This window comes from Carlito syrichta, unplaced genomic scaffold (assembly GCF_000164805.1).
Source record: "Carlito syrichta isolate Samal-C Ts95f unplaced genomic scaffold, Tarsius_syrichta-2.0.1 Scaffold106255, whole genome shotgun sequence".
NCBI lineage: Eukaryota > Metazoa > Chordata > Mammalia > Primates > Tarsiidae > Carlito > Carlito syrichta.
In genome coordinates, this window is record NW_007050351.1 from 305,235 (window position 1) to 317,261 (window position 12,027).

Here is a 12,027-nt window from a genome sequence, read left to right on the forward strand (position 1 = left end):
GGGCTCGGTGGCTCAGCCTGTAATCCCGCGCCTTTGGGAGGCTGAGGTGAGTGGATTGCCTGAGCCCACGGGTTCAAGACCCGCCTGGGCAGCGAGATCTCATCTCAACAATAAATCAAAACATCAGCCGGGCGTGGTAGTGCATGCCTGTAATTCCTGCTACTCGGAAGGCTGAGGCGGAAGGATCGCCGGAGCCCAGCAGGTCAAGGCTGCGGTGGCCGGGAGCGGCCACTGCACTCCAGTCTGGGCGACAGAGTGAGACTCCAACTCAAAAAAAAATAAATAAATAAAGACCAGTCAAGTGCAGTAGTGAGAAGGGGGAAGAAAGTAGAACAAGAAGTTCAATCTGTAACTGACTGTGAATAATCAATTGAGATAACTCACTACCTTCAGACCAGCCTAGCCCAGGATCTAAACTCAGCAGATACTGCCTATGCATGTCAGCTGAACCTATGTCCATTCACACCTAGGCTCTTTGTACCATCCACAGACTACACATTTCATTCTTTGAATGTTTTAGATCAAATTTTAGGAAGAAAAACTACCATCTGATATTATTATATATGAGATGACACTCTTACTCCTTTCCTCTATCCCCACAGAAATAAATAAATTTTTTGAGAGTTCAAGAAATTCACATCCCATTATCATATGTGCTTCTTTCTGAAAGGCCTAAGTCTAAAATCTAAGGCGTCACATTTTTACATTTGCCACTTTCAAGGCCTGGGGGAGGAGAGTGGCAGCACAAAGCAGTGAACACAGCCCTGATGACCTCAAGTGACTCTCAAAACTTACTCTTGAGTTCTGGTTTTTTCATGGGAATACCTTTATTTCTTCTCTTACGGGCTGTTCTAAGAAAGTAGATTAGAAAGCCCCAAGCATAGGGCCAGGTGCAGTGGTTCATGCTTGCAATTCCAGCACTTTAAGAGGCCAGTGTGAGAGGACTTCTTGAGCCCAGTAGTTCAAGACCAGCCTAGACAACATAGCAAGACTTTGTCTCTACAAAAAATTAAAAAATTAGCTAGGAATGGTGGCATACACCTGTAGCCCCAGTTATTCGGGTGGTTGAGGTAGAAGGACTGCCTGAGCCTAAGAAGTTGAGGCTGCAGTGAGCCATGATCATGCCATTGCACCGCAGCCTGAGCAATAGAGTGAGACCCTGACACACACATATACACACACAAAAAATAGTATGGACTTGCTTTTGTGACCAAAATAATCTCTTTGTTTACCCATTTCGATGACAGTAAGTTGAAAACTGTACAGGGTGACGTGACAAGGTACTATAGTGATTATGGTATGATTCATGATTTGATCTACTTCTCCAATGACACTGGGACTACTAGCAAAGTGCTTCTGAATACTGGAATGGAAGTCACAGCAGTTGTGAAAGAAAATACAGTGTCAAATGGACCGAAAGCAATCAAAGTAAGGTTTGAGTTCATTCGGCAACAGTCTCCACCGTGGGATTTCATGTCACTTTTCTTGTGTTTAGCTACCTTTCAGATAAGACCTGGCCAAGGGGAAGAGAGTGGAATGTACCTTCATGGGGGTGCATTTGTTCTTGTAATTCCTATTCTGAAGAATAAACAGTGGTCATTGTAAGTCATTCAAACAACATAGAAATAAATAAATTTCTTGAAAGTTCAAAAGTCAATCTAAAAATGTTAACAAATAAATTTCATTTTTACAAATTGGTTAAGAAAGTTTAAAGTCTATTTTCTTTTCTTTTTTTGAATTGAGTATCACTCTGTTGTTCAGGCTGGACTGTAGTGGCAAAATCACCGCACTCCACAACCTCCAACTCCTGGGCTCAAGTGATCCTCCTGCCTTAGCCTCCCAAGTAGCTGGGATTACAAGCATGAGCCAGTGCACCTGGCCTGAAAGCCTATTTTCAAATGTATACAATCTTAGGGGCTTAAATCTGATTTAACTGAATGTGTACATGGTTATAAGCTCAAGAAGCATGACCATTTTCCTGTTTTAATGGCTGCTGTTTGTCGTGAGGCAATTCCCTCATGGGCTAAACACTAAAAGTCAGGTTAGAAATAATCTGAAAGCAGCCGGGCTTGGTGGCTCAGCCTGTAATCCCGCGCCTTGGGAGGCTGAGGTGAGTGAATTGCCTGAGTCCGCGGGTTCAAACCCCGTCTGGGCAACTTGGTGAGACCTCATCTCTACAATAAATCAAAAAATTAGCCGGGTGTGGTAGCACACGCCTGTAGTTTCAACTACTTGGAAAGCTGAGGCGCAAGGATCGCCGGAGCCCGGCAGGTTGAGGCTGCAGGGGCCGGGAGCAGCCACTGCACTCCAGTCTGGGCGAAAGAGTGAGACTCCAACTCAAAAAAAAAAAAAAAAGAAAAGAAATAATCTGAAAGCAAAGATAAGACATCATCCATCCTTCACTTTAAAAATTAGAATCTGTCAGGTTCAATGGTTCACGCCTGTAATCCCAGCACTTTGGGAGGCCGAGGTGGGAGGATTGCTTGAACCCAGGAGCTCGAGACCAGCCTGGGCAACAAAGTGAGACCTGTTCTCTACAAAAATTCAAAAAATTAGCTAGGCATAGTGGCATGAGCCTATAGTCTCAGCTACTAGGGAGGTTGAGGCAAGAGGATCACCTGAGCCTAGGAGGTCAAGTCTGTGATGAGTCATGATGGTGCCACTGTATTCCAACCTGGGTAACAGAGTAAAATCCCAACTCCAAAAAAAAAAGAGAGAGAGAGAGAATCCACTTTGGCACTGTGGTTCAAGGAACCCCTGCCAACTCTTCCAAGTCCCCTGTTCTGTGATAGGTATCACATGATTACTCAAGCACTTACTTGGAGACTTTCCTGTCTCAGAAAGATCTTCCCCTCTGGCACCTGTCTACACATCCCTCAAATGAGATTCTGTTAGAACACATGACTTAGAAGGACCCATTTAAAAAGTTTAAAATCCGACATCCACCAGGATCAACTTACTTGACCAAAGATTTCATTCACTTTGTTTTGAACTCATGGTCATTAAAAGCAGATTTACATATGCCTCCAGTTGACTGGGCTCGGTGGCTCAGCCTGTAATCCTGCGCTTTGAGAGGCCGAGGTGAGTAAATTGCCTGAGCCCGCGGGTTCGAGACCCACCTGGGCAACTTGGTGAGACCTCATCTCTACAATAAATCAAAAAAATTACCGGGCGTGGTAGTGCATACCTGTGGTTCCAGCTACTTGGAAGGCTGAGGCATCGCCGGAGCCCAGCAGGTCCAGGCTGTGGTGACCGGGAGCATGCCACTGCACTCCAGTCTGGGCGACAGAGTGAGACTCCAACTCAAAAAAAAACCCCCAAAACAAAAACATATGCCTCCAGTTTAAGTCATCTCTACAATAAATAAAAAAATTAGCTGGACGTGGTGGCATGTGCCTGTGGTTCCATCTCACATGGGACCTCACCAGGCTGACAGAGGGGTACAGTGCTATAGAATGCAATCGCTAGGTATAAGTAGCAGGCCCAGTTCTAACTCTGCTCTAAGCCAAACTGAGAAGCCTCACAGAAATTTCACCCAACTGTAATCTACAACATTCTTCATATGAAAAATAAACTATCAGCTGGGCACAGTAGCTCATGCTTGTAACCTCAGCAGTTTGGGAGGTGGAGACAAGGACTGTCTGAGCCCATGCGTTTGAGACCAGCATGGGCAACTCGGCAAGACCTTGTCTCTACAATAAACCAAAAAATTAGCTGAGTGTGGCGGCACATGCCAGTCATTCCAGCTACTTGGAAGGTTGAGGTGGCAGGATCGCCTGAGCCCAACAGGTCAAGGCTGTGTGGCCATAAGTGTGCCACTGCACTCCAGCCTGGGTGACAGAGCAAGACTCCAATTCAAATTAAAAAAAAAAAAACAAGCTATCATTTGCTTTAGAACTGAAATTAATTGGAACAAATAGAACTGAAATAATCAAACATTACTCAAAAGGTTTCACAAAAGCTACTGGGGACATCCTTTAGCCTCTGTAAGCCCAAAACTATTCCCTGAGCTTGTGACACATACAGTACCACAAAACCTGTTTGACATGGCAGCACATGGTCTGTGTCATGGAACTGCAGGTTTCAGAGTTCAGTGAAGAGGAGACTGCTCTTTGACAGAGATAAAGCAGTGAGCTATATCTGTTTCCTTTCAAGTCTGGTATGCTGTGTTAGCTGAGATCTGCACTGCAACAATCTTGAACATGAACCAACCAACAAAGCAGAAAAGAGAACTTTAAACACACAGATGTTTAAAGCCCCTAAGATGACCTCCCACTGAAAAGTCCCTGTCTAAGGGTCTGTAGACAACAAGTCAAGCATAGGCAAAAAACAGGTTCAGTTGTTATTGCTCTTCCAAGCCTGGCAAAAGTTTCAGAATCAAAGAAAATTATTCTGGCATTGGAGATTCTCCCATTCAAACATGGCAATCCCCACCAGTCAGCCTCTGACAGAGGTGACTACTGCCTAGGGACACTATTTTAGTAAACAAATCAGTCACCACTCACCTGCTCACTGTAGAGAACCTGGACATTTTTGATGATGCGACAATGCTTCTGAAGAATGGCTACTGCCTGAGCCAGAGGCATTCCTGAAATAAAGCAAGACACCTGTGTGGTTTCTTGGGCTATCCAATTACTGACATCTACCACTGTGCTAGGCATTGGTCTCTGCAGCAAAGCCTGGTGATGGGTGAGGGCTACGGAGATCTACAGATATATGACTGAATGAAAGTTCAATATGCAGTAACAGCTAAAATAAAGTTAAGCAGCAAGCACTACTATTCAGACTGTCTAACAGGAGGCAGTGAATACACAGAAAGGATTCCTGGAAATAGGAACTTTCACACTGATCCCAAGCAGGCAAGTGTTCTGAGAAGACAAAATAAGCATAAACCAAAGAACAGAGTGAGAAAAGCACTGAATGCATGACTCTGTAGACCAGGGTTTTAGTCCTCACTCTGCCATGCCTTAGGTATGACCGGGAGCAGGTACCTGCTCTTCCCCTCTAGCACCTGTCTACACATCCCTCAAATGAGATTCTGTTAGAGCACATGACTTAGAAGGACCCATTTAAAAAGTTTAAAGCTGGGCTTGGTGGCTCAGTCTGTAATCCCACGCCTTGGGAGGCTTAGGTGAGTGGATTGCCTGAGCTCACGGGTTCGAGACCCACCTGGGCAACTTGGTGAGACCTCATCTCTACAATAAATCAAAAAAAAAAAACAAAACAAAAAAACTAGCCGGGCGTGGAAGCGCACGCCTGTAGTTCCAGCTATTTGGAAGGCTTAGGTGGAAGGATCGCCGGAGCCCAGCAGATTGAGGTTGCGGTGGCTGGGAGCGGCCACTGCACTCCAGTCTGGGCGACAGAGTGAGACTCCAACTCAAAAAAAATTAAAAAATTAAAAAATAAAAAGTTTAAAATCCCACATCCACTAGCATCAACTTACTTTACCAAAAATTTCATTCACTTTGTTTTTGAACTCATGGCCATTAAAAGCAGATTTACATAGGCTTCCAGTTTAAGTCATCCAAATCCCAATGACAACTCCAACATTCCAGAGATCACCAAAAATTTTGTTTCAAAATTCATTTTAAGTCAGGCGGGATGGCTCATGCCTGTAATCCCAGCACTTTGGGAGGCCGAGGCAAGTGGACTGCCTGAGCCCAGGGGGGTCGAGATCAGTCAGGACAATTTGGTGAGACCTCATCTCTACAATAAATCAAAAAATTAGCTGGGTGTGGTGGCATGTGCCTATGGTTCCAGCTACTTGGAAGGCTGAGGCGAAGGATCGCCTGAGTCCAGTAGGTCAAGGAGGCATTGACCATGAGTGTGCCACTACACCGCAGCCTGGGTGACAGTGAGACTCCGACTCAAAAAAAAAAGTCCATTATTTACACACACACACACACACACACACACACACACACACACACGTGAGACTCCGACTCAAAAAAAAAGTTCATTATTTACACACACACACGCGCTCATCACTGTCTGGATCCCTGGCGTCCTGTGCAGAGCTGACTACCCAATGCCTGTTAAGCAAATATTTATAAGGTGGGACAGAAGGATTGTGGGGTGGGTGATGAGAAAAAGGGAGAGAGAGAGGGATCAGGACATCATCCCAGGGCAGCATGGTGGTTCACATTCAAGAGCAGTTGACCTCCAGATAAAGGAGATGAGATGTGCAAAAAAAGTCCATATATATGTGTTTTTGTTTTTGAGTTGGAGTCTCACTCTGCTGCCAGCTAGAGTGCAGTGCAGTGTTACACTCAAGTCCACCACAGCCTCTATCTGCTGGGCTCAAGTGATCCTTCCACCTCAGCCTTGCAAGTAGCTGGTACTACAAGCACACGCCACCATACCAGCTAATTTTTTGATTTACTGTAGAGACGAGGTCTCACCATGCTGCCCAGGGTGGTCGGTCTTGAACCCTGGGCTCAGGCAATTCTCTCAGCTCCGCCTCCAAAACTGCTGGGATTACAGGCATGAGTCACCACACCTGGCCTAAAGTCCATTATATTTTAAACAAGAAACATACACAGAGACAGGTCCAAAACAATTTAAAAACACAGATTCATGGTTTCATGAATACAAAGACAGTGTGTCTATTATTCACCACTGTCTGGATCCCCTGCATCCTGTGCAGAACTGACCACCCAATGGCCATTGAACAAATATTTATTCAGTGGAACTGAAGGATTGTAGGGTGGGTGGTGAGAAAAAGGGAGAGAGAGGGATCATCACATCATCCCAGGGCAGCATGGTGGCTCACATTGAAGATCAGTCGACCTCCAGATAAAGGAGATAAGATGCACAAAAAAGGAGAATTAGAAGAATTAGAAGGTTAAAAGCTTGTGGCCCATCAGTATTGAAACAATCTGATCCCACTCTCATTTGAGAAGCCATTCTTCAATCTGAAGAAAGTGGAAGAAACTGGGAGAGTTGCCTTATAATTTTTTTTTTTGAGTCGGAGTCTCACTCTGTTGCCCAGATTGGAGTGCAGTGGCATGCTCACGGCCACCACAACCTCAACCTGTCTGGCTCAGGCAATCCTTTCATCTCAACCTTCCAAGCAGCTGGAACTACAGGTGTGCCAACATGCCCAGCTAATTTTTTGATATACTGTAGAGATGATAAATGTTGTCCAGGTTGGTCTTGAATCCCTGGGCTCAGGAAATCCTCTTGCTTCAGTCTCCCAAAGTTCTGGAATTACAGGTGTGAGCCACTCCACCCAGCCTGATTTATATCTTAAGTCCTTTTCAGTCTTTTATAGTATAGGGCCTGACACACAGTCAAGGCACAAAAAGTGTTTGCTGAGAATATGAACAACTTTGATACATCATTCAGCCTTGCGATTCTTGAAATGGAGGAGCACTGGCCAGGCACAGTGGCTCATGCCTATAATCCCAGTGCTTTGGGAGGCTGAAATGAGAGGACTGCGTGGCCTGCGGGTTCCAGACCAGCCTGGGCAACTTGGCGAGACCTCATCTCTACAATAAATCAAAAAATTAGCCAGGCATGTTGGTGCATGACTGCAGTCCCAGCTACTTGGAAGACTGCGGCGGAAGGATTGCCTGAGCTCATCAAGTCGAGGCTGCGGTGGCCATGAGCATGCCACTGCACTCCAGCCTGGGTAACAGAATGAGACTCCAACTTAAAAAAAAAAGTGGAGGAGCATCTATGCTGTATCTCCCAGAGGGAATGAACAAACATTCCCATGAAGAAGACAGATATGCTCAGTTAGTTATGTGCCACGAAAGAGAAGGCCACATGACTTATCTAACCACATGGCACATACCAGTTTATGGAGAAAGGTTTCTTTTCATTTAACCACATCAAAGTCCTGGTCTCAGCATCTTCAGATCCTGAGTCACAAAGAGAGAAACCCATCTGGAAACAAAGCAGCCACGGTGACTGGTCATCACATAGCTACTGGTAAAGGAGGGCTACAAATAGCCTCTAAAGGGAACCAACCATATGAATGGTAAAGAAACAGCAGCACTGTCCCAGGTCTAACAGAATGGTCACCCTTCTACACTGTACAAATCTATGTATCAGATCTCATCACTTGCCTGCTTATAATCCCCAATAGCTTTTCATTACAGAGATAAAATCCTAATACCATGTAATCATCTAAAGGCCCTGAATATTGTGGACCATGTCTATCTCTTTTAATTTTTTTGAGTAGGAGTCTCACTCCATCACCCAGGCTGGAGTGCAGTGGCTTACAGCACTCAACCTGCTGAGCTTGGATGATCTTTCCGCTTCAGCCTTCTAAGTAGCTAGAACTACAGGCACGTGCCACCACGCCCGGCTAATGTTTGATTTATTGTAGAGATGAGCTCTTACCATGTTGCCCAGGGCTGGTCTCGAATCTGTGGGCTCAGGTAATCCTCTCACCTCCACCTCCCAAAGTGCTGGGATTACAGGTATGAGCCACCGTGCTTGGGTGACCATGTCTATCGCTATCTTTCCTTCTACTGTTCAACATGCTGCCCTTTTGTTACTAGCACACGTCGAGTTTTCTCACCTCAGGCCTTTGCACTAGCTCTTGCTGCTACTAAAATATTCTTCCCATAGCTGGCTCCTCATACTTCAGGTATTGGCTCATATTTCACTTCCCTGTCTTATTTAATGAAGCCTCCCATCTCATTTATTTATTTATTAGTCTCCCCATTTAAAAAAATATTTATCTTGCTGGGAGCAGTGGCTAAGGTCTGTAATCCCAGACCTTTGGGAGACAGAGGCAAGAGGATGGCCTGAGCCTAGGGGTTCAAGACCACCCTGGGCATCATGGCGAGGCCTCGTCTCTACAATAAATAAAAAAATTAGCCGGGCATGGTAGCACGCACCTGTAATTCCAGCTAACTGGAAGGCTGAGGCAGAAGGATCTTGTGAGCCCAGCAGGTTGAGGCTGCAGTGGCTGGGAGTGTGCCACTATACTCCAGCCTGGGCATCGGAGTGAGACTCCAACTAATTTTTTTTTTAATTGTTTTTATTTTTTTCTTTTTTTTTGAGTTGGAGTCTCACTCTGTCGCCCAGACTGGAGTGCAGTGGCCGCTCCCGGCCACCACAACCTCAACCTGCTGGGCTCCGGCGATCCTTCCGCCTCAGCCTTCCAAGTAGCCAGAATTACAGGCATGTGCTACCACGCCCGGCTGATTTTTTGATTCATTGTAGAGATGAGGTCTCGCTGCCCAGGCGGGTCTGGAACCCGCAGGCTCAGACAATCCACTCACCTCAGCCTCCCAAAGGCACGGGATTACAGGCTGAGCCACCGAGCTGGCTATTTTTTTCTTTTAATGAACTGAGGTCTCCCTGTGTTGCTCAGGCTGCTCTCGAACTCCTGTCCTTAAAGGATCCTCCCAACTCAGCCTCCCAAAGTGCTAGAATTTCAGGCATGAACTACCATACCTGGCCTGTTAGTCACTCTTATATCCTCTCAGATGGTAGAAACCTTGACTGTCTTGTTCACTCCTGTAGCCCCAGCACCCAATTACTGTGCCTAGCATAATTGTAGGTGGTCATAAACATCTGTGAAACAAAGTAATTAGGCCGTAGAGAGATTTTATATCATATATCCTGGTGACCACTTCCTCTCCAAGGACTCCCATCACCTCTCTACCAGCACAACTCTTTCCTGCTGTTTCTCTTTACTTTACCAGGCAGCTCTCTAAGATAGGCTGTATTTCTTCCTCATTCAATCAACCACCCAGTTTCTGACTCACATCTCAATCTGTTTTCTTTGTACATCTAAAGGCAAATACATATGTCAACAGATTAAAAGTGACCTTTTCATCTTCTCTGTATTCTATGTCTCAGTATCTCCAACATCTACCCAGTCTCTCAAGTCAGAAACCTCTGGATTCTTCCTTCTTTCCCACCTTCCAAATCTAGTCTCCAAACTGTTTTCCTACCCCAAAGCCCACAACAAATTTTACTAATAGTATCCTCTTTTCCACTGAACACAGAGGCTCCTTGATAGTGTTCCAGGCAGCTGCAAACAAACAGAAATGGGACTTTGGGAAACCCATTTTTCTTTCGCCAGTACATCATGCTCTAATTATAATACCAAATTACTTATAGTTCCCTGCACACATCATCTGTTATTCCTACTTCTTTTTTTCTTTCATTTGACTAGAAGATTTATGACTCCTATGGGTTATAGGAAGCCTTCTCTGAACCCCCAGGACAGGTAAAGTCCCTTCTCCCCCTCCACAGTACCCTATACATTCTCCACTTTATTATAATAAAAGTAACAATTTCTTTCTTTCCCTATCACTAGACTAAGCTCTTCAGAGCACAAGATCATTTCTTATTTATTTCAATGTTTGTGAGCAGAGTCCACAGAGGTACATGCTGCCTTCGACAGAGTGAGTCTTTAGCCTCTATGAAACAAGGCAATCTTGAGAAGGCATTTTCTCCACAGACCCTTTAAATCTACCTTCTTTGGGCATTTTCAAGACTAGCTTCAAAAACAAATTTAGAGACATGCCTCCACATCAATACATTCTGCAATTCTCATTGAAAACATTATTTCGGGCTGGGCTCGGTGGCTCAGCCTGTAATCCTGAGCCTTGGGAGGCCGAGGTGAGTGGACTGCCTGAGCCTGTGGGTTCGAGACCCGCCTGGGCAACTTGGCGAGACCTCATCTCTACAATAAATAAACAATTAACCAGGTGTGGTAGCGCACGCCTATAGTTCCAGCTACTTGGAAGGTTGAGGCGGAAGGATCGCCGGGGCCCAGCAGGTCAAGGCTGCGGTGGCTGGGAGCATCCACCGCACTCCAGAATGGGCGACGGAGACTCCAACTCAAAAAAAAAAAGAAAGAAAGAAAACATTATTTCTATGGGGCCCAGTGGCTCACACCTGTAATCCCAGTATTTTGGGAGGCAGAGGCAAGAAGACTGCCTGAGTCCAGGGGTTCAATACCATCCTGGGCAACTTGGCAAGACCTCGTCTCTACAATAAATTAAAAAATGGTGGCATCTGCCTGTAGTTCCAGCTACTTGGAAGGCTGAGGCAGTCATGAGTGTATCCCTGCACTCCAGTCTGGGCGACAGTGAGACTCTGACTCAAAAAAAAAAAAAAAAAAAAGGAAAACATTATTTCAAATTTGCACTGCCTTTACTCCACCACTCACAGTGGCATTCAGAGATATTCTGCTTAGCTTAGGTTTTCCTGTCCCTGTGTTGTTGACATTTCCCTAATCTCCCAACATTATACAAAGGCCAGGAAGGCAGCCAAGAAATGGCATGCAGCTACCCATTGTAATGATCTATCCAGGCAGATGACTGTAAGAGCCAGATACATCTGCATTTGCACAGATTCAAATAAGAAACCTAGTGACAAAGTTGAGCCCACCCTCAGAAGGAAGAGCAGTAGGAAGCAGGAAAAGCAGGAAATGCCTGTTCATCTACTTGGGTTTTTTTTGTTTTTGTTTTTTTGAGTAGGATTCTCACTCTGTCGCCCAGGCTGGAGTGCAGAGGCAAGCTCACGACCACTGCAGACTCTATTAGCTGGGTTCAGGTAATCCTTCCATCTCAGCCTTCCAAGTAGCTGGAACCACAAGCGTGCACCACTACACCCAGTTAAGTTACTTGTTTATCATCTCTATCTCTTTGAGCCTCTTCCTCATCTGGCAAATGAAATTAACACCTACCTTACAAGCTTGTGGTGACTAGAGGTACCTGGGTCACTAGCCTAGGGAGGGAATTCTAAAGCACAGATTCTTTTCCCAGGCCTATCCCTACGGGCTTTGGGTAGTTTGAATATGTTGAGGGCAGGGAGGGAGAAGATTGAGAGGTGAAAAATGACTTAAAAAAAAAAGCCAGGCTCGGTGGCTCAGTCTGTAATCCTGCTCTTTGGGAGGCTGAGGTGTGTGGATTGCCTGAGCCCGCGGGTTCAGGACCCACCCGGGCAAATTGGTGAGACCTCATCTCTACAATAAAATCAAAAAATCAGGCGGGTGTGGTAGTGCGCGCCTGTAGTTCCAGCTACTTGGAAGGCTGAGGCAGAAGGATCACC

General features: G+C 45.5%; 1 protein-coding gene across 5 annotated transcripts in view; it reads right to left on the reverse strand.

The window, feature by feature from the left end:
• CUNH16orf70 (chromosome unknown C16orf70 homolog) overlaps positions 1 to 12,027 on the reverse strand; it is a 36,453-nt gene that overhangs the window by 20,804 nt on the left and 3,622 nt on the right. For all 5 annotated transcript variants that reach the window (XM_021716704.1, XM_021716699.1, XM_008066832.1 and 2 more), the window contains one exon: positions 4,506 to 4,588. In XM_021716704.1, the coding sequence (XP_021572379.1) occupies positions 4,506 to 4,588 (83 nt within the window). The remainder of the gene's footprint in view (positions 1 to 4,505; positions 4,589 to 12,027) is intronic.